The 23,430-nt window shown below is 39.4% G+C and overlaps 1 protein-coding gene across 1 annotated transcript in view; it reads right to left on the reverse strand.

The window, feature by feature from the left end:
- LOC134540884 (alpha-tocopherol transfer protein-like) overlaps positions 1 to 23,430 on the reverse strand; it is a 52,455-nt gene that overhangs the window by 15,493 nt on the left and 13,532 nt on the right. Inside the window, exons 2-4 of the mRNA XM_063383912.1 lie at positions 9,903 to 10,024; positions 7,110 to 7,266; positions 3,284 to 3,536 (exon numbers count right to left, since the gene is read on the reverse strand). Of these exons, the coding sequence (XP_063239982.1) occupies positions 3,284 to 3,536; positions 7,110 to 7,266; positions 9,903 to 10,017 (525 nt within the window). The 5' untranslated portion in view covers positions 10,018 to 10,024. The remainder of the gene's footprint in view (positions 1 to 3,283; positions 3,537 to 7,109; positions 7,267 to 9,902; positions 10,025 to 23,430) is intronic.

The following is a 23,430-nucleotide window of genomic DNA, read 5'->3' on the forward strand; positions in this document are numbered from 1 at the left end:
TCATGAAGTGAAGTAACGTTACAGGCCTGGGACGTGCCTGTAAGCGAGGGAAATTTTAAGCGAGCTGCCAACAAAGTCTTAGATCTGCAAAAGATCCTATAGGTCTCTGGGAAAGGTGCTTCAGACTACTGGCACAAAGTTTAACTTAGGGGAGTACACCAGCCTAACAAAGAGTAAATCATCCCTTAGAAACCAAATTATAAAGCAAATAAAATTTCCAAAAATAATTTAAAATTATAGTAAAATTAAAAAAAAAACATGTCGAAATACCAAATTTCCGGCACAGTCCTAAGAAGTGCTTCTTGTTCCAGCATGAGTTAACATTCCTTAGGCATATCGTATTGCAGGATGGAGTGTGAACAGATCCTGAGAAGATCAATTCTGTTATGAAGTGGCCTCAACTTAACAACAAGCATGAAGTAAGAAGTTTCCTGGGACTCTGTACTTACTACAGACAGTTTGTGCCCGGGTTCTCGACAATCGCAAAACCACTACCAGCTGACCGAGGACAAGAGACAATTTATCTGGACCTCAGCATGCGAGATGGCATTTCAAGACCTCAAGAAATCCCTGTGTTCTAGTCCCATACTTGCCTACCCCCATCTACATGGAGAGTATATCCTCGACACAGATGCAAGCGGAGATGGTTTGGGCGCTGTCCTGTCCCAGGTTCAGGGTGGAAATGAACGAGTAATAGCATACTACAGCAAAGTTTTGTCTAAGCCTGAACGCAACTATTGTGTCACAAGACGTGAACTCTTGGCTGTAGTAAAGTCTTTGCAACCTTTCCACAAATATTTATATGGGAGAAAATTTCTGTTATGCACTGACCATGCTGCACTAAAGTGGGTACTACAGTTCAAGAATCCAGAGGGACAACTTGCTAGGTGTATTGAACAGATACAGCAATATGATTGACGGATAAAACACAGGAAAGACCGAATTCACAGCAATGCCGATGCCCTCTCCCGAAGGCCTTGCAAGGTAGATTGTAAGCATTGCAACAGGGCAGAGAAAAATGAGGGTATCGAAGATATTCGGCGAACAGCGATAACTAACGGGGAAGAAAAATGGGATAGTGCCAGCTGGAAGGCAGCGCAGCGGCAAGATCCTGACCTGGCACCTATCATAAGCTGGTTAGAGAGTGGTGCTGGATGTCCAAAATGGCATAAAATCTCCAGTGACCGAAGGGCGGTGAAAGCTTACTGGGCACAGTGGGATTCCTTGAGAATTGTGGATGGGCTACTAATGAGGGCATGGGAGAGTCTGAATGAAAAAGTAGTTACCATGCAACTACTCCTTCCAAAGAGTCTAGTGGCAGAGGTGTTGAAGGAAATTCATGATGGTACCTCTGGTGGTCTTCTAGGGGTGAACAAAACTCTAGCCAAGTCCCATTAATGCTTCTATTGGTTGAGGTGTCGCCAGGATGTGGAGGCTTGGTGTAGACAATGCGAAGCATGCTTGGCTAAAAAGGGGCCACAACACCGGAGTCATGGGAAAATGAGGGCAAACAATGTAGGGGCCCCCTTTGAGAGGATAGCCATCGACATCGCAGATTTGGGGTACCAATGGAGCTCCACTCAGACCAAGGCCGCAATTTCGAGTCGACAATATTTCAGGAGGTGTGTCGGTTACTGGGAATAAATAAAACCAAGACAACAGCCCTACATCTTCAGTCCGATGGCATGGTGGAGAGGTTCAACAGAACTCTGGAGGAACACCTTTCCAAAGTTGTGACCGAGCATCAACAGGATTGAAATCAACACATCCAGTTGTTCCTAATGGCATATAGATCTTCCCTCCATGACTCCACTGGGCAGACCTCTGCGAGTATTGTTTGGATAGGAGTTGAGGCTGCCCCGTGATGAAGTTCGGTCGTCCGCACAAGGAGCCGACCAGCACTACTGAATATGTAAATCATCTAGAGGAGCGAATGTCACTTGTACACAAGGAGGACCGCAGGATTCTTCTATTAGCGACGAATCGAATGAAGACTAGGTATGACCTGAAAGCCAATTCATTCGGATTCCAGAAGGGTGTTTAGTGTGGTTGTATAACCCACAATGAAGAAAGGGAAGGTGCCCTAAACTACAAGCATCATGGGAAGGCCCCTATGAGGTTTTAAAGTGTCTAAATGATGTGGTTTACAGTATCCAGAGAGGAAAGAGGGGACGTATGTGGTACATTTGGACCGCTTGAGGGAATATGCTGGAAGGGATGCGTTACCTGTTCGGGACGAACAGGTTTAAGGAGGGGGCAATGTTACGAACGTGATCAAGGCCGCGACACATGCAGGTGCATAGCTGGCTGGCGGCTGCCTCAACATGATATGCACCGCGCGCGCCTGGAAGATTACAAGTATTGTTCCTTTCCCCCCTCCTTCCCACAACTCCCCGCTCGGCGCCCTGCCTTTGACATGTAACTGATAGCTGCGGAGTTACGCGAGCCGCCGACACATCTTTCGAGAGATTTCTGCCATCGGTTCGGCACGGAATGACGCGACTGGCCCCGGCCGCGCTCGTGAGTTCTGTAAATTGCTGCTGATATATAAAACGAGGACGGCGGCCTCGGAGTGGAGTCAGTCGGAGTTCAGTGGAGCCGGGAGTTTTCCCGCGGCGGAGTTTCCGGGCGATAGAGCGGCGAAGTCCCTGGACGAAGGTTCCAGGGCGAAGAGTTCAGTTCCGGGCGATAATGTCGCGGGCGCGGCGGAGTCCCGAGCGAAGTTCCGAGCGAGGCGTCGAGTGGGACCTCGGCTAAGGGGAAGTGCGATGGCGGCGGAGTGCGGTGACGGAGTCCTGCGACGGAGGACCACGAGGGGTGCTGCGGCGAGAGTTGCGCCAGAGGTGCGGCCCAGCGAGGTGTGTAAAAACGAGTAACTGAGGAAGCAACATTTTTAAGTACAATTGATTAATTGGCAATTTTAGATTATTTGCTAGTAATGTAAATAGTGACAATAAATAAAACTGTGTGTGTAATAAAATCTTTAATTGGGCTATCCTTTACGAACCCGGTAAATCGTAACAATATTATCTGCCTACATTGACAGGTGAAGTCAAGCTAACATTTTAGTTCTTCACTATCGAAAACATATACATTTTCGTTGACCACCGTTTACAAATTGTGAACCCCCAATTTTTTTTTTTTTTTGTCACGCCAACGTAGACCCTCGTCAAGTCTCCTGTGGACCCCTAGGGGTCCACCTGGACTACTTTGGGAACTAAGTCTCTAGGAGCTCGGAGGGTGTGTGCCCCCCGGCCGGTCCACGGGGACTGAGAAGTCTCACCTGCACGTAAGTGAAGTACTGCTTGGCCACGCTGAGCTTGCAGCGCGTCAGGTGGCTGAGCGACATGCCCTGGAAGTCGAGCACGATGACGAACCCAGGCACCGTGCCGCACTGGTGCAGCACCATCTCCTTCACCATGATGTACGCCTTCACCAGGTTGGCGTGGTCGAACAGCGCCGGGTCGTCGTTGCTCAGCCGCGACAGCAGCACCACGTTGCCCCGGGGGTCCCTCTTTGGCAGGGCCACCACGTTCCTACGGCCAGAAGCTCGTCAGAGGTCTCTGCTGGGACGCTTTTTGCAGGGCCGGCGCGTCCACATAGGCGAACTAGGCAACCGCCTAGGGTGCCAAGTAGCTGGGGGTGACCTGTTTATGATTTGTAATAAGTAAAAAATAAAAAAAAAACACAAGCCTGCTTACATTTGATTGTTGACAAAATCTTAGGCTTACGTGATGTATTTTGAGGCAAGGAAAAAATTTTTTGGGGTGTCCGGCCGGGGGGGGGGGGGGGGGGGAGGCGGTTGCATTAAGGTTTTTCGCCTAGGGTGCCAATTTACCTTGCACCGGCCCTGGCTTTTGGGACGCATGACCGTGCTTAAACTACAAATGCTCACCGATATTTTTTTGTTCTGAATGTATCTGTTCCAGACAAACTTATAACAAATTATTTTATCGTAAAATTGTAGCATGGAAATAGCAGCACTGAAATATTCTGTTTTAAATACGAAATTGGACTAAAGTAAAACCATAAAAACCTTGTCTCTATCCATCAGTTATTACCATCCATCATCACAAAATTAGCAATCGTCAGTATATACAGTATGTCCACATTCTGGAAATTCAGGCAGAAGCAGGAAAGTTTGAATTTTTTCAGGGAAAGTCAAGGTTTTTACTTGATATCCTTGAAAAGTTATGGTAAATTCAGGGGCGTAGGAACCGGGGGGGGGACAGGGGGGACGTGTCCCCCTGAACTTTTTGGGTGGAGGGGACTGTCCCCCCAACTTTCTAGACCGTGATATTTTTATTTTATAATATTATTCTGCCCAACTTTATTTGTAATTTCTTCACTCTCAAATTTTATCTTAAGCAAACAATAATAATTTTAACATCGATGTATCCAATGGTTAGATACAAAAACTGCTTAAAAAGCGCTATTTTGCACTTTTAAAATAAAAATTTTCCGGTGGAGGACCCCCGGACCCCCCGTCTTAGTAAGAGGGGATGTCATGTCCACCAGTTTGGCCTCGGCTGGTATGATAGCACAAGCCCCAAGTGCGCCACCCATCCTACATAATCTATGGGGATGAAAGTTAGTTCGCAACCCGCCCCTAGATGGCAGACAAAGGGGAATGTAAATTAAGGAATCTTTGTCTACCTGCCCAGCCTAATTCAGGACAATTATGTAAATACCCAGTGTTGTGACAAGAAACCTGTTAATTATACACGTGAATGTAAAGAGTATTGTAATTCGAATATGTATGCACAGGTAGGGTACAGATGTGCCCTCCCTAATGAATATGTACATACATTGTTTATCTACCCTGGCTGAGCTAAGCCAGGCGGAAAAAGCTCTCCCCAGTAATTCTGGGTAATTAAAAGTGGCAACAATACTTGAGCAGTATTATTTAGGCAGCGACCTCTCTGGAGGACTGCTCCTCCTTCCTACCTCTCCCTGCTCTTGGGCAGCGACCCCTATTCGGGGACCGCTCCCGCTCTCTCCCCCCCCCCCCCCCCCCCCCCTGCTCCTGGGCAGCGACCCCATCTCGGGGACTGCTCCCGCTCTCTCCCTGCTCTTGGGCAGCGACCCCTGTTTGGGGACCGCTCCTGCTCCTCTCCTCTCTGTCTGGGACAAGTCAGGGAATGGGTTTACATGACATCAAAATCATTATTTTTCTCCCCCCCTTCCCCCCCCAACTTTATGAACACAGCTATGCCAATGGGTAAATTCCCTATTGATCATAATTTTTAAAGGTAAAATGTCATGCTCCAGTCTGACATCACTCAGACTGTGAAAGCATTTTTTTCAGGCGGTCCTTTATTACAGTCATACACACTTTAAAATTACTATTGTAGGTTCTGTTTAAAATAATAAAAAATTGTAGCACTAAAGAGGCCAGCTATGCTTATGGTTGAGGGTTAATTCCCATTATTTCATTCAGAAAATTGCATCATAAGTAAATTATTATAAAAAATGGTCAGGGAAATTTTATTACAGATTTGTGTGGACACTGTGATATATATTTAACGGGATTACCAAAGAAAAGTTATTTTACAATGCAACCAATATAGAAAAGCAAGAATGCCAATGAACGTTGGATAATCTTCAAAAATATCTTTATGGAAATTTACCCGCTAAATTTGAAATGTAACCCGCTAGAAAAAAAAGGAAACCTCATAGGTGTACTGAAATGAAAACCGACAGTAACAATAAACTCTGAGCGAACTAGAAACGCCTGCGAGACAGTAATGCGACCTGGCCGTCAAGGTTAACAGCCGGAATATACCCAGATAAAGGTGATCGCGACTGGCTCGGTGCCGGATCACACATCACAGATTGATGAACCGGCAAATAGTCCAAACCGGAATGACCGTGGTCTCGAACTTTCCGGATTTAAGATCTTTCACCGTACCGTTGTCTGTTGAGATTATCACTAATGCACAGGAACACTAATCCACAGGGCTGTCGAGAGAAACTAATGAGCAATTTTTCAAACCACACAATTTAAAAAAAAATTCGTTATCTAAAATCTAAAAATTACATTGGCTATAAATATAAATGTTGCAATTTGGAAAAAGTTGCATAAATTGTAAAGTGTTCAATGAATTTGCACTACTATCAAGGCAAACACAAGCATGAAAACTATTTCAGAAACTCAACCAGGCCCCGGAATGTATATACCCTCTTTTCCCAATCTATCATGAAAAATAGTTCAATTGATTTATAAAAGAAACAAAAAAACACAGCATTTGCCTAACTGAATTAGATGCAAACTACAATGATTAAACATGTTACATTTTTTTTTTCTGTTTGCAAATTGTGTGAGTTAATCTAGGAATGATAATGTACACAACAAAAAATATTACTACTACATCCAGTTATCCATACGACAGTTGGTTCCTGCTTGGAAATTGTGTGCCAAATTGTACAGTTGACTGACCTGATACTTTGCAATGAGCACGGTGGAAAAGCTTATTATTTAGTTACAGTGGCGTAGCTAAGGTGACTGGCGCCCTCTCATGGATTAAAAAAGAGGGGGAGGGTTCAGTAACCGCGAAACCGTCGAGGCGGCGGCCTTCCCCCCCCCCCCCCCCCTCATGCCCTGGCGCCCCTGGAGGGGCCATCCCTGCCACCCGCTTGCTACGCCACTGTTTAGTTATACGTATATATTTAAGGAGTAGTACCCGTCAGGTAAATTGTTGGATTTTTTTTTTTTGGACTTGGTTCTGTACCTATGTGTGGCTTTTTTTCCAACAACTGTAAGTTACATAATTTTTTAATGTCAATTGCCAGGCCTGTCCAATGTTAGATTTTTACCATTTAGATCTATTTGAATATATTTGGGACTAAAATACTTGCAGATATATAATTACAAATTTTTATCTGTACATACAATTTGATACTATACAATATTAATAACTGATTGTTTTGAAAGTAAAGAACCTGTTTTCATTTGTAGCTACTGGAATTTGCGAGCCTAATAATAAATTACATATGCTAATGATATCAAACAGAAATCTGGTAGGTAGTAATTAATGAATCAAAGTTATATGAAACCAAAATTATGTTAGTTCAACATCTGGTGTAAAGTAGGTAAGAATGGCACTCACATGATGGACAACGCCTGCTTTATCTCCGGAAGACTCGGATCCCGGTTGTCGAATATTTCGTGGGCATGGGTCCTCACGTTGAAGTAGTTCTCTATGGTGTTCTTGGCGGCCTCCAACTTATAGTTGCATGCGTGAAGGAACAGAATCAGCAGTTCTTCTGCGGGAGGTAAACAAACAATCCTGTGAGCCGTACTGACAACTTCCATCTCTTATTTGAGCAGTTAACCTGGGAAGAGGAAATTTTTCAGATGGAATACAATGATCAATAGTTGTTTTTTTTTTTCCAGATGTTTCTTACAATGGGAATAGTTGTTAGAAATATTTAATGGTTATAGATACCTGCAAAATTCGCGGTTTCGATGGCCTTCAGGATTAGACCGCACATACCCACCCCTGTACACTCGGGCAAATAACGCAAGTTCATTGGCTGCCGACTTGTGAGTCGTCTCAGCTGGTTTGCCTGTGATTCGATCCTTCTTTGGTTGAGGGTTTATAACTGGTTGAGATTCATCCGGATGAACAGTAAGCCAATAGCAAAATTGTATGAGAGGTTAATGTGTTTTAATTCACTGAATGAATCCGCGAAGTTTGCAGGTCTCTATATGGACACATGCATGCCTTTGCTGGTTTGTGCTAGTTGTCACAAAAAAAAATTCAAGGATGGAAATCCACTTGAAAGGAAAGAGAGTTTTCGTTACTGTGAAGCTAACAAGTTTTTGAAGGTCTTGTTGATACTCCCAAGATGTTGCTTGTTAGTTCGTTGTTTTTTTTTTTTAATTTGTGTAAATGCAGCATTCATAAAAGTGCAAAGATAATCGTAAATAATTAACCAAAATCCCTGTGTAAAAGTAAAGAACTTAAACATGCTCACAATTGCATGGTTGCGGAAAACAATAAGAGTGATCCGAGAAAACCCCTCTGGCCAACTGCAAGGTTCGTCATGTTTCACGCAAGAAAAATTCTTCTGGAGGGAAAAAAATCTCACTTGTGGATCAAGCCCAGTAAGTAGTAGACAGATGCAAGTAATAATGCTGGAAATGTGAAAAAGTAAGGAGACATAATTTTGTCATTTCAAAGTACAGGGTGAGTCTTTAAGAGGCCTCGTGGTACATGCGAAAAGAATGAGTGAGTAACTGGTTGAGTTCCTGAGTTATTCAAGTGTGTGAGGGTTGTTGCTACACGCCTGTCCCTTTACATATCCCCACGAAAATAAATCACAAGATGATGAATTTGAAGAACGAGTTGACCAAGGTGCCACGCAGGGGTGCCCCCCCCCCCCCCCCCCTTTTTTTTCTCCACCATGTAGATAGCGCATTCTCCCCTCCTCCACACCCCCTCCTTGAACCAGCAATCATCCTGTCCCGCCAAAAAAAAAAATACTTACTTAGGACTTTGAATTTGATAGTGTCAACCAGGTGGTCCGAGAGTCCTAACCCAGGAAATTTTTGAAAATGCTTTTATCAAAATTGTTGATTAAATACTAATATAACACAAATACTGCACTTTAGGAGAAAAGGTTTAAACTGATAAACGTTTTTAGAGGCTATACCTATATAGGGACAGGTACTTTTAGCGATCGCAAATCACCGTCGTTATTTCGCGAATTTGGCCCCTTTTTTTTTACGAAAATGCAAGTTTTGCGATTGTCCACTGTTTCGTCGCGAATTTGGTCACAATTTCGTTATTTGAAGCTTAAATTGCCACAAACACATATAATTCATCTTCCGTTCGTAACACCAGCGCACCAATAAAAAAGAAAACAATAAAACACTACATAAAAATACATTTCACCGTGCCGACAGCATTACTCAGCAAAACTCACTTCAACGTGCTGCATCATTGTCCATGGACAAATTTCAGCTGCTCATGGCCACTGATCCATCCAGAAAAAAATTTTCATGCTGTGGGAAAATTGTTTGACCCTTCAAAGGTGCTACTCAATGAAGTAAAAAAAGAACTCATCAAGTTGTTTATGAATCTACCAGGCGTGAAAAACGGCAACCTCTCCTCTGCAGACATTGCTCGTGGCTCGTGAAGGAAATCGTCAAGGAGAGAACACAATGCTCAAAGGCAGAAATAGTATAAAATAGTATAATATTATTATTAATAATAATTATAATAGTATTTTCCATGAACAATGAATTTCCTGACTTTGCATGTCTTTCCCTGAAATGTGTTTGGATCCCTTGCTGTAATGTAGACAGCGAGAGATTTTTCTCTTCTTATAATACAGTTGTCTCGGACAGACGGCATAATTTGTCGGACGAAAATGTGGAAATAATGACCACTCTTGCATTTGAAGAATGTGAATAAACTAAACATTTTATTATTCCTTGGGCAACTACGTAGTCTTGAGTGCAGAATTTTTGTGATTTTGGTATTGATATTGCAATATTTGTATTTTAAACTTTAAAGCTTTTGAGTTTGAAGGGTTTTTCACTTCTAAATGTTAGTTTTAAACATTTTGATAGTTCATAATTGAGTTCATTAAACTTTTTCTTTAAAAAGGTATGCTTAAATACATTTCGCCGCTTTTGGCATTTTTGCTCACTGCTTTTCACTAATTTTACTCACCGAAAAGTAGATACCTGTCCCTACCTATATATTTATTAGTTTTTTCTTTTCCTTCTAAATTCCCACCACCACCACCACCACCACCACTACCACCACCACCACCACCACCACCACCACCAACACCCACAATTTCTCTTAAGGGCGGACGTGGTGCCACGGCTTATGACGGGGCCTCTTTAAAACACTTACCATCCTGTATATATTAGCTTATTATCTTACCAGGAACCGCTGGTAGGTGTGGTTGCTTCGTCAGCCATTCTTGGAGGTACTGAATGTCTTCCTTCCTGAGGTTGGGGTTTGTTTGGTATTCGTCTGAGAGTTTTACTGGAGACATCTTGTTTCTAAAAAAAAAAATTTAAAAAATAATCTGCGATTTCCAAGTAAAAATATTAGTATGGGTAACAACAATTTAACGTCAATCAGGGTTGCACCTTCCCTTAAGCCCGATGTGCATCTTCTCCCACCAACATCCTCTCTAGCTAGTCACACATTTTTATTTTTATTCATTTTATTGTATGTTTTGAATTTTAGTCCGTGAGCCCCCTCCCCTTCCTCCCTTAGTTTTTATTTTTTTTCAGGGTAGATAACTATAAGAACAGAGTGACCACACACACCCCCCCCCCCCCCCCCAACACAGAGGGATATTTATCAAACTTTATAAATACTACCATTATGTAGTCTATTGATGCATAGTCAATTTCCCAATATAGTACCATAGATTAGTATTCTCTATTTCAAGTTACATTTTTTTAATTTACTGATTGAAGTCGACTTCAAACATGGGTTATTTCAATTGGAATGTGGTTTATAGTTTTGATATGATCTCAAATGTGGTAAATATTTGGACAGTAAGACACCTTGATTTGGGACCATCGCGAGCATGCTCAGATATGCGACTACTTCATAGTTTAGACTATCTCTTATGTATGACAACTCCAAATGTTATACAACTGCTGACATGAGATTAAATTTAAAATGAGACCACCTCAAATGAGAGACACTCGAATGTAAGGCGACCGCTAATGTTTGATTATTTTGAATGTAAGATGATTCGAATGTAAGACCACATCTAAAATAAGATGACCACGAACTTGAAAGTATCTCGATCGTCGGACATTCTCACGTTTAGAATCTCAAATACAATTGGTAGAGAATTTTAAAATAATATAAAATAAAGAGAATTGTATCCTGGATGTATTTTGTATTAATATGTTACGCACATTGTTCCGTTACGCTGTGTCCCGTTACGCACATTGTACTCGATTGGACTATGCGTCCGAGGAGAAGAAAGACAACGGCAGCACACAACTGTTTCGTCGACTGTTTATAAAGTGAAGTGAAAAGTTAACGTGGTTTTCATTGCTTATTAACAACAACAATTTCGGCAATAAAGGTTAATTATTCTTGCATTTTAAAAATCTGATTACTAGTAGATATAATTTCAAGTATTTATTCTTTTTTATTATTAAAAAAAGTAGCATCTGTCGGCGAGTGCAGTAATAATAGGTCCTTTTAGATATTTTATTACACTTTATTTATATCAAAACTTGTTCATAATTATATTTCAACGAAAAGTTAATGTGGTTTTCAGTGCTTATTACAACAACAAATTCGGCAATAAAGGTTAATTATTCTTGCATTTTAAAAATCTGATTACTAGTATAATTTCAAGTATTTATTCTTTTATTATTAAAAAAAAGTAGCATCTGTCGGCGAGTGCAGTAATAATAGGTTATTTTAGATATTTGATTACACTTTATTTATATCAAAACTTGTTCATAATTATATTTCAACGAAAAGTTAATATGGTTATCATTGCTTATTACAACAACAATTTCGGCAATAAAGGTTAATTATTCTTGCATTTTAAAAATCTGATTACTAGTATAATTTCAAGTATTTATTCTTTTATTATTAAAATTAAAATGATTCAATTTTATTCATAAAAGTATGCAATCATTTCATCAATGTTTTGTTATGACGTTGTCACGTTAAACTATCGTCCGTAAACCGACTTTACAGACAACCAATTTTTTTTTTCTTTTTACTGCTGGCAAGATTGCGCTGTATTTAAGATGGCTGCCGAGGCTTGAAGGCCTAGACCCGCTGTCTATAATTCCTCGTCCAGTTTTATTACCACGTGGCGACGTCTCCACGTTTTCTCCCACAACTTTCTCGTCCTCCTTGCGGGTGGGTGGCGTTGGGCGGAAAGGGAAGGGGGGGTTAGGAAGTGCGTTCGCTTTCTAATGTTGTGTTTTGAGGACGGAGGCTTCACGTAAATAACAGTCGGAACTGTAATTACGTGCTTTGTTGTGTTTACGGACTGCTGGCTTCATCCGTGCCTGCGCATACCATCCGCCGCCGAGTATAGCTGTGCTCGTACACTGTATTTTAATTTTATTTTTTTTATAAATAGAACAAAAATATCCATGTAAGATCACACACAACTGCATCACTACAAATTACTATGTTCAGATTCCAACTCGGACATTTAAGGCTTTGTGTTGTCCCAGTACCTCCGATACATAGTTTTAAGTGATTTGTAAAACAGTTCCCTGAAAAGCTTTCCAGTATTAACTGCGCACGCCGATAAGCATAAATGGAACCAAATAAACTCTTAATTATATGTTCCATGGGTTTATAAAAAATATATGTATGAATGAAATATAAATCTTAATATATATAAATCCAGTGTCCTGATGTTTGTTTCCAGTGAAATCTTCACCAAGTCAATCGATTTCGATGAAAATTGGCATTTATGTGTAATTTTTTCCAACTTGAGAGATAGGATGGTTTTTATTTCGATTAATAGTCTTAATAATTTATAATTAATAATAAATAATAAATAACCGATCGCCATGGGTAAACAAACAATCATAGATTATAAACATACAAACAGTAATTGTGTGACATTTCTCTAAGTCCAACACACTGTCATATAGCGCTATCCAGTTTGCTTTAACTCGCAGACAATAAAGCTCCATGTGTTTAACCCGGGCAACGCCGGTTACTCCAGCTAGTTAAAATATAAAATTATGGGCCAATTTTCGTAAGAAATACTCAGTGTATTTTAGAAAAACGTATTTCATATATGTAAAACTAACCATAGGCATGTGGTGTACAAAGTTACGATATCTTTCGGGTAGTACCTATTACGAACTATTTCTTGGGACTGGTATAAGTACAGAAAAAAAAAATTTCTGTGTACACGCCGAATAGTCGTTTTCTAAGGCGAATTCAGGGAAGGGGACGCGAGGAGATTGGGAATCCCCCCCTTTTTTTTTGTTTTTTAATATTTTTCGGGGTTATTAAATTAAAAAGTTTGACTTTTCGGAATTTTCCCATCGGTTACTGGACATGATCTTCCTACTGTCAAAATTTCGAGTTTGTAGCTCATCTAGAAGTGGATTGTAAAATGTATAGGTCAGTGAGTCGCATATCGGTGTGTGTGTACCTACTTATGTTTGTGTATATGTAATATGGATACCGCACGTAGCATTAAAAAAAACTAGTAGCACTCTCGCACAAGCTTGGTCTTGTGCGTGTTAATTTTCATGAAAAAACTTGGTGTGATTGTGAGAATGTGTAAAAAAAATTAATTATAAAATGATATTGCAATTTTTTTAAGTGTAAACATCGATGGCAGTCGCCCGTATGTATGGTGTGTAAGTAACAACCGGATACATGTTATTTATAAAAAATTATTTTTTTGTTTGTCGCTAGGATGATCACACTACACAATAAAAATACATTTTTCTCTGTCGCATCATGTCCGTCGGACTATTGGTATTCCTGCCTAATATTCTTCTCCAACCACCAATGTGAATCTTTCAGTACTCGCCACAGATGTGTAACATCTAACCTCGGTAACTAGCAAATTCACGTGTTCTCATGTTCAAATACTTTTATAATACGAAACTCGGACACGAGATTTAAAGTAGAATTAACTCAGTATGATGCCGAGAGTGATAAATATACGCAAATTTGTATTTTCAGCTACATTTCTGGACGCGAATCTCGTGTAGTTTCCGCACCCGCCGCTAGAATTCGCTGCCGGAGCAGCTACGTCGACTATCGAATCATTCGATTTGGAGAGCGAGATTTTAAACTATAAGTATAAGGAAACAGCTCCGATGAAAGCGAAAAAGACTTGAAAAATACTAAACCTGACTTTTGACAAGGAACTCTATTAAAAATACTGCCCATCTTGTTGAAATCCACTAAACAGTTGATACTACAACGTTTCCCCTTGTCTTTGTGAACTTAAGTTCGTGCCATTCGCCATAGATGGCAGCATCATGGTTATTACACATTTACGTTCCAGGGCCGTATTTCCGCGCAGGCTATCCAGGCTGCAGCCTATGGGCCTGCACCACAAATGGGGTCCCGCACCACACGACACAAAAAAAAAATTATACTGCGATGTGGATCTTCTTATATTCCTAAAATACGCGTCAACATAGTGTCCAGTTGTTTTGTGTGGATTAATTGCGCCGAACTAAACTCTTCTGTGGAATGCTGATATATGAGTTGTGTCAGCATTTAGAATTTTTCGATTATTTTCATTGGTTTTGGTGTCACTTAATTCCTTAACTTCTAATTACTGTTTAGTTAAATTGTCTAGTTTAATAACAAACTAATTTTTCAAAATAGAAAATTGATCAAAAATATGAGTTTTGTAGGTCAATTAAAATAAACTACCCACCCAGACCCAGGCAAGAGGCACTGGAAGGGTATACTCAATATACCCCCCCCCCTTTTCCTCTTAGAGAGGGCCCGCACCACAGACTCAGCCTAGGGGCCCACGGGCAGTAAATCCGGCCCTGTTATGTTCCTTGAATTTTAGTCGCATTAAAGAAATTCCTCTCACCAAATTACTTTAACGGAGAGCTAAGTTGTTGCACATCATAAATTGTGTTCTCTCGTTGTGTTGTATTCGCAGGTTTTTCACTTCTGCTGGATGGCTGGCTTCTTTTGTTTCCGATGCAACTCGTCTGGAACACAATTTCTCCAAGCGCCACTAATTAATCTACCCCTTTTTTTCCTTGTAATTTCATGGGTTTTTTTTTTTTTTTTTTTTTTTTTTGTGTTAATGGATTCGTGAACACGAGTTGTAGAGAGTGGAAAGGAGTCATAACGGGAGAAAAATAACAGTAACGCTGGAACCACGATAGCGCGACAGGACAGGATGCGACAGAAAAATAATATCGCCATTTTTGTAAACGTAGATACGTAATCCCACGATTAACTGAAACAAGTAACTAAAATAAATATAAAATGATTCTTTCCAACAAATTCGCGCTACGTATAGGTACGACAACAGTCAATGATTCATTGGATATGTTCCAGAAAAAATTTAAATCCAAATAAGAATATCATTCGAAAGAAATAATTGTATGAGGTCGTAATTAAAAGACTTCACAAACGAACTAAGCAAATAAAACTCTAAATATGTAGGGAAGATAACAATTATTTACCAGTGGACCCGTTTAAAAATCATTCTAAAACGAAATTTGGATGCGTGTCCGGGAAAAATCGCACCCTCGACACGATGGAAATTGCAATAATTACTAATCGGGAGACTGCCGCGCCCGCGAATTTGGTTTTCGTTGACGTCACAGGTGTGGTACGTGATAGTTTGTAATAATGTTTTAATCGCTTCACGTTCACAGCTAGGCATAATTTCATGAAGTAAGTAGGCAGAAAAGCAATTAAGCTAGTGAAAGCTGGGCGTCGCAGGTATAGTATTGTTTCACGCTTGCAGAGTAAATGGAGAACACTGTTGTCAAAATTAAACGTCTTATTTTGTTAATAGTAATAAGTTAAAATATATTTTTAATTGTACTGTTGCTTGATTTTGATAAGATTATAAAATACAGTATTATTACATTTGTAGTCAAAACTGACAAAAAATATATTTAAATGCTATACACCATTTAGCCTATTATTTCACAGGAGAAACTATTTTTACCTAACTGTCAGTCACTATTTATAACAAGGCATTCTATGAAAGCATGTGCAATACCGAAAGAAGCCAAACATAACAAAAAAAAATTAGTTGTCTGTAAAGTGGGTTTACGGACGATAGTTTAAATTGACAACGTCATAACAAAACATTGATGAAATTATTTCATACTTTTATGAATAAAATTGAATCATTTTTATTGAATTATCACTATTTTCTATGGATACAAAGAAGGAGTGAAATGAAATCTACATTTTAATTGATAAATTTACTTTTATTTTTACTCATTAATTCAAATATGTTTATTACTTTAACGAAGAGATTATTTTAACTATAACTTTTATACATGTTTGCTATTTAACTTCCTCGCAATCTGTGTTATTCTGTTAAGGATAGGACGATGATAGGAAAAGTAGGAAACGAATGGGAGTGTTTCAAGTTTAATGTGACTCGAAAAAGTCAAATCGATGGTCGTTCCAATCGAGTATAAGAGAGATAGATGCGGCGCAAGCGTACAATGAGCGTAACGGGACACAGCGTAACGGGACGATGTGCGTAACGGGACACTTTTTCGTGCGTGCAGCCGGCGTTCATCGATTTATTAGACGTTGTCACGTCAAAAAAAGCTCCATCAGCGGGAATGGAAACCCAAGCGTATGCGCGGCGAGTAAATATGTTACCTCCCAGACCGCCGGCGCCGTTGGTCAAAGTGAAACTTAACTAATATATAAACTGTGCTTAAATTTTCTAAGTTTTTTTTTTCGCTTGGAATTGGCTGGTCAGTGCTTTTTATTACATTTTAAGGGGGTAAATACCCTAAAGGTATTACTACTAATACGTCGAGTCTCATCCTGAAGTGAATTTCCCAAGAAGTGCCTACCCCTTGCGAGCAGTTCATCCGAGAAAATGTTGTGCAGTGTTGCCAGATCTCCGCCGAAAGCTGTGGGGGGGGGGGGAACAGGCTGCCAGGTGAACGGGAGCAGACTGCCGCTTTCGAAAGACGACTCTGAATTCGGCCCCTAAGATGACGCTATAGCGAGGCGAGTGAGTGGTCGATATACGCCGAGCCACCTGAAAGGCAAACTTGCGGCTCCTAGGCGCATCGCACGCTGTCTACCTTCCAGACGTAAAACACTGTTTCATAACTCTGCCATGTTGAGAGGGGTTTTTTTTTTGACGTGACAACGTCTAATAAATCGATGAGCGCCGGCTGCACGCACGAAAAAGTTTCCCGTTACGCACATTGTCCCGTTACTCTCATTGTACGCTTGCGCCGCATCTATCTCTCTTCCACTCGATTGGAACAACCATCGATTTGACTTTGTCGAGGCACATTAAACTTTAAACACTCCCATTCGTTTCCTACTTTTCCTATCATCGTCCTATCCTTAACAGAATAACACAGATTGGAAGAAGTTAAATAGCAAACATGTATAAAAGTTATAGTTAAAATAATCTCTTCGTTAAAGTAATAAACATATTTGAATTAATGAGTGCAAATAAAAGTAAATTTATCAATTAAATCGTAGATTTAATTTCACTCCTTCTTTGTATCCATACAAAATAGTGATAATTCAATAAAAATGGTTCAATTTTATTCATAAAAGTATGCAATCATTTCATCAATGAATTGTTATGACGTTGTCACGTTAAACTATAGTCCGTAAACCCACTTTACAGACAACCAATTTTTTAAGTGAAACTTCTTTTCCGCCGGCAGAGCAAGTGGAGGCGATGACGTCGTAACTAAAATGTAGCCCTCAGAGCGCAAATCTCTCTCTATGGCATTTTTGCATTATAGTTCACTCGCACACACTGAATACGTTCCCATACAATCTCAAATCAAACTTCTGTCTGTGAAGCTTCTGTTCTAACGCGTGTGGCGTCTAGGCGCCCTTTTGTGTGCGTGTTTTTTTTTATCGTCAAGTTCAACTTAATGTATTATCCAGCTGTTTGGGAAATAAAATGAGCTTCTAAAGACCGGCCATGCCTCGGTAAGTCCAACAATCTGGCAATCTGTCGCATATAATTGGTGGGAAATGTTTTTGGCATAACACTCAGTGCGTATATCGTGTGACGTCGGTAGAGTTAAAACAATGAAATCAGTTTTTTTTAAATTTAAAACTGATTCTCGTAACATTGCCTACCGCCAGTTCGGCACAATTATCCGAAAACATCTTATAAAATACATCAGTAACATTTAACGCTTACAGAGATTGCCTTTAGGGCAAATGTTTTCAGTTAGACGCGTATCAACCGTTTGAACTTTTTTTTGACGTGATAACGTCTTAAAAATCGATGAACGCCGGCTAAACGCACGAAAATGTGTCACGTTCCGCCTGAGCCGAGCGTGCAAGAACCGGCCAACCACCGTACGAGAAAATATTCTATAATATCAAACAGGTTAAGGCGGGCTTTTTAACTAATTGTTCGTGATTATATTTAAACAAATTATTTAAATTAAATTTGCAAAAACTGTAAATAATATTTGAAAATTAAAAAGTATGCAATTTTTCATCAATGTTTTCTTATGACGTTATCACGTAAAATTATCGTCCGTAAACCGACTTTACAGACAAACCCCCCCCCCCCCCCCCTTTTTTTTTTCTTTACAGATTACTGCAGTAAAAATAACATGAAATAAACTGATTCAATCTAAGGAACCCCAAGTATCATGTGACTTGTCTCAGGTTTGAGAGTTCTCAAAAGTAGTTCCCGTGGTCTACTTATCCTTCTGTCATTGTTGTTCTGTCATCAACGTTTGTAAACAACTTCATGAGGTTGTCATTTTCGATGATCAAACATCGTGGTTGTGACACTTTGCAAATTACATTGAAGAATGGGTTACCACATGTACTATTTTTTATAACTTTCAAATTTATGACAAGTTTTCGTGAGACAAGACTGCGTCAAGATACCTGGAACCAGTTCTATCTCTTATTGTCTCTCATATCTCTCATTTTCTCTCGTGCTGTGTCTCTATCTCATTAGCTCTTGTTCTGTTTCCATCTTTATTTTCCTCTCTCTTTCGCTTTCTTTCTCATTGGCTCTCATTCTTTCATTTTCTCTTACTTTCTCTTAGGGAAGGTGTTGTGACTTTAGGTTAAACCTAAGGCTAAAATTTGACTCCAAGAAGCTCTCATTTTTGTCTTACGACCTCCAGTTAATGTCTGACACTTGAGCTACACCTTCGGTTAAAGTTTACCGTGGATGAACTGGTATGGCTAGCTGAACCTGGAGCTAGCAAGCAGCAAAAGAAAATGGCCAGATATCAGACGAGGTTAGTTGCTGACAGTGATAGTGAGGAGGACTATTTGGGAAATTCCAATGGAGTTTAATACAGGATTCGACGAACTAATTTAATAACTGCACAACAGAATGCTTATTTTCCATTCATCGAAGTTTAGTTAAAAATTACGTGATGTGGATAATGTAGGTACGCCTATCGCCGAGTCGTGTATATAACTTGCATGTGATGGCTTAAGAACGCGTATAATATACTGCGTTTAAAAATTGCAAAACGAATGTCATCAAACCAATAGAATTCGTCTGTTCGTGAGAAATAGTTTGTAAACTAGCTACCAGAACTTGTGGTAGGAACATATATGCAAATTTATTCGTAATAAAGTAACGCTATTCCGGTACTTAAATTACTTTAAAAGACTCCAGATATGGGTCAATTTCGACCAATTACAATTAAATGTGAAAATAAAGGTTATCTTTTTTTTCCTCTCCCTATCTAACAAACACATACTATCTTCCTCCTATGGAACTAACATGTGTGGATAATATTGAAATTAAAACGGCACACCAATAAAAACCCACATCAGTGAAATCAAAAACCGCCAAGTAGTTTTCCGAGGCAGGATCTATATGAATGTATTATTAAAACAAAAAAAAAAACAAAAAAAATTGGTTGTCTGTAAAGTCTGTTTACGGACGATAGTTTAACGTGACGACGTCATAACAAAACATAAATGAAATGATTGCATACTTTTATGAAAAAAATTTAATAATTTTTATTGAACTATCACTATTTTGTATGGATAAAAAGGAGTGAAATGAAATATACAATTTAATTGATAAATTTACTTTTATTTGCACACATTAATTCAAATATGTTTATTACTTTAACGAAGAGATTATTTTATCTATAACTTTTATACATGTAGGCCTATGCTATTTAACTTCATCCAATCTGTGTTATTCTGTTAAGGATAGGACGATAATATAGGAAAAGTAGGAAACGAATGGGAGTGTTTCAAGTTTAATGTGCCTCTAAAAAATTCAAATCGATGGTTGTTCCAATCGAGTGGAAGAGAGATAGATGCGGTGCAAGCGTGTAATGAGCATAACGGGACACAGCGTAACGGGACACTTTTTCGTGCGTGCAGCCGGCGTTCATCGATTTATTAGACGTTTTCACGTCAAAAAACATAATTTAAACTAACAGCAGACTATCAGACAACAGAACACTTAAAAAACAAATGTAACCAAATTATATTTCATTCTATTACCAACTTATGCAATATTGCATCACACGCTTCGTTAGGTTTCGATTTTCCGACCTACGTCTAAATATGAGTAGTAAAATGCCGTTCTATTTTTTTTTTTGACGTGACAACGTCTAATAAATCGATGAACGCCGGCTACACGCACGAAAAAGTGTCCCGTTATGCACATTATCCCGTTTCGCTGTGTCCGTTACGCTTATCTTATATATTGCTCTTTGCTAACCTGAACCTCCTAGCATTGCGACGGAGTCCGTGGCGTAATTCTGTTTTCATGCATTTCAATGTAACATTTTCATTGCTTTTGCTAACCCGTTCTTCCTAGCATTGCTGCTCCTGCAGAGTCCGTGGCGAAAATATATTATTTTTGACTGCATTTTGGTGTTGGGTAAGCCATTTTCCTTCACATCATCCTTGAAACACTCCCATTCGTTTCCTACTTTTCCTATCATCGTCGTATCCTTAATAGAATAACACAGATTGGAAGAAGTTAAATGGCAAACATGTATAAAAGTTATAGTTAAAATAATCTCTTCGTTAAAGTTATAAACATATTTGAATTAATGAGTGCAAATAAAAGTAAATGTATCAATTAAATTGTAGATTTCATTTCACTTCTTTTTATCCATACAAAATAGTGATAATTCAATAAAAATGATTAAATTTTATTTATAAATGTGTGCAATCATTTCATCAATGTTTTGTTATGACGTTGTCACGTTAAACTATCGTCCGTAAACCGACTTTACAGACAACCTATTTTTTTTTCAACCGGAGATTAGATTAACTGTAGGTTGGATATCCTTCAGGTTTAACGGGAGTTCGTAAAACCGGCCCTTATTCTTTCTCAATCTCTCCCTCTCTCATTCGCTCTCACGCTGTGTTTTTTTTTTTTTTGCGTAAAGCGAAAACGACGGGTTCTCGGTCACGACTTGGCAACGCTGTCGGGAAACCGCAGCGCGCCCCAGGCTGGTCATGTGACGCGTGGTTTGCCAGTGGCACGCGAAGGTGACGACTTATTACATAATCACCCTTCGCTACCCTCGCAAAGAAGTTGTTTAGCTCGCGAACTAACATAACCTTCTCCAATTGTTATCTTGTATAAAGTTAATCCACTTTCGACTATCGTAAAAGTTTAGAATTGAAACTTCATTGGGCACAATGAGAGTCAAATTTCAAGGCCGAATTTTAATGCAAAATTTTTTTGAAGACGTTTCTAATGCTAAAAGGACAGAGAATAGGTACCTACTTGGCCAAAGAGAAATGAATAGAGCACTGTTAGGTGTTAATGGGATCGTTTTCGTTCTCCTCTTTGTGCGTTGATTTGTCCCCCCCACCAAAAAAAAAAAAAAAGAACCGAGAGATATAGATGAACGAAAGAATAAGACAAGAGTGTGTGCGCATGCGCTTGTTTCAGAAAATATATATAGGTATCCTATACTGTCAGCTGTGAGTACATCGAATTTTATATTTGCTACCAGCGCGCTCGTGTTCCTCCTTGTTCAACCAGCAGCGCAGAGAGCGCTGTTGAGACAGTACCTGTTATATCCTGCATAGATAGCGCTACTTGTTATGAATTTCATATTTCGTTCAGAGATTTGGCGTGTTACAAATGGCTAAATTGTTTGAAGAAACTGTAAAACGCAGTTTTTTTTTCTTTGTGGTGTATTTCAATAGTGAGTAATACTTATTGTTAATGAATCATTATTGTTTGATCAATAATTATTTATATCCTCAGCTGTTATATTGAAGTGAGAAATAATATTGTTAGTTCATGTATTGTTTGGACTTGTAAATATTGCGTGTAATTTAGTGTATAGTATTTGAAACATTTGAATTTTGAACTTCCCGCGCTGCTTGCTAGCAGCGCCAAGTTTTTCAAGTTGGTTGCCTGCCAAGGTGGGTAGCCCTGCAGATTCTGGCAACGAAGCAACAGTTGTTGTTAAACCATCATGGCGGTAAGTTGTGCTATTGTGCACGCTTGCTGCCAATCGAGTTGTTTGCAAGAGCTGCATCATCATTAATTGTGTCGTTTTATTTGGATTTTACAGTCTCCTACGTCTCTAGACAAAACATGTATATTTAGAAAATATTCTTCTTTCTTTCTCTGTCTCTATATCTCTCTCTCCCCTCTCTCTCTCCCCTCTCTCTCTCTCTCTCTCTCCCTCTCTCTCCCTCTCTCTCTCCCTCTCTCTCCCTCTCTCTCCCTCTCTCTCCCTCTCCCTCTCTCTCCCTCTCCCTCTCTCTCCCTCCCGTTTTACCCCTTACGATATACTTACGAGTTTGAGGTTTAAATTTCCAAAGAAGTTTCACTTCTATCACGTGTAATGATTTATATGTGCTCTTTTTTTCCATGTTATTCGACAATTGGGATGACTTAAGATCCAGCAAATATTTTGTATATAGGACTGCAGTTTCGAATACGGGTAAAGGGGAGGGGGGCTGTGGCGGTAAATATCAGACCCTTTCCCTCCCTGAAATTATGAAAAAACAAGTGAGAGCTAGGTGAATGCAGTGTGTTATTTTGGACAATGCACGGTGAGCTGTTAAACACCGGGAATAACAAGCCACAAAGGCATTGATGCGTTTTGAGAATGATAATGTATCTGTCTCAATCCCTTTTTGCTGACGTAATTTTTTTTAATACAAAAATTCTTTTTTTTTCCTTCTTTTTTTTTTTTTTTTCAAAAACTCCTTCCGAAAAAAATTTTTTGTATGAGCCTCTGTAGGAGTGGTTATAAAATAAGCAAGGGCGTAACCAGGTCACAACTGAAGAGAGAAGGGGGGCGGGGAAATATTTCGGAACTAAACCTGTTTCACTGTGGAGAAAGGTCTGTGGTGCCGAACACTAATACAACTAAACAAAATATAGAACATAATGTAATTTTCAAAAAATTACCAAATTTTTTTACACTTCGAAAGGGTGGGGACAGATGCCCACTTACCCCCCTTTTTTTTTCTTCTCGTTATTTACTCCATTGTATATATGCAAATTAAAAAAGGCAGCGAACAGAATTTGTCTAACTTAATAGTATCCTTCGTAATTTTTTACCTTTTGTTTGTGATCATTTAGTTGTTGGTCTCATCATGGGACGTTTGATTCAATATGAATAAAAAAAATTAGTATTAAAGAAGAAGTGATTAAATGTTTCTCGACCTGTCGTTAGACCTTCCGGCTGGTGAAGCAAGTGGTTCCGATTTTGGGCATCAAGTTTATAAATCCAGCCCGAAGAAGATCGTTCTTTTAAGATGTTTGCATGCGAGGAAGATA

Source organism: Bacillus rossius, chromosome 17, assembly GCF_032445375.1.
Source record: "Bacillus rossius redtenbacheri isolate Brsri chromosome 17, Brsri_v3, whole genome shotgun sequence".
Classification (NCBI taxonomy): Eukaryota; Metazoa; Arthropoda; class Insecta; order Phasmatodea; family Bacillidae; genus Bacillus; species Bacillus rossius.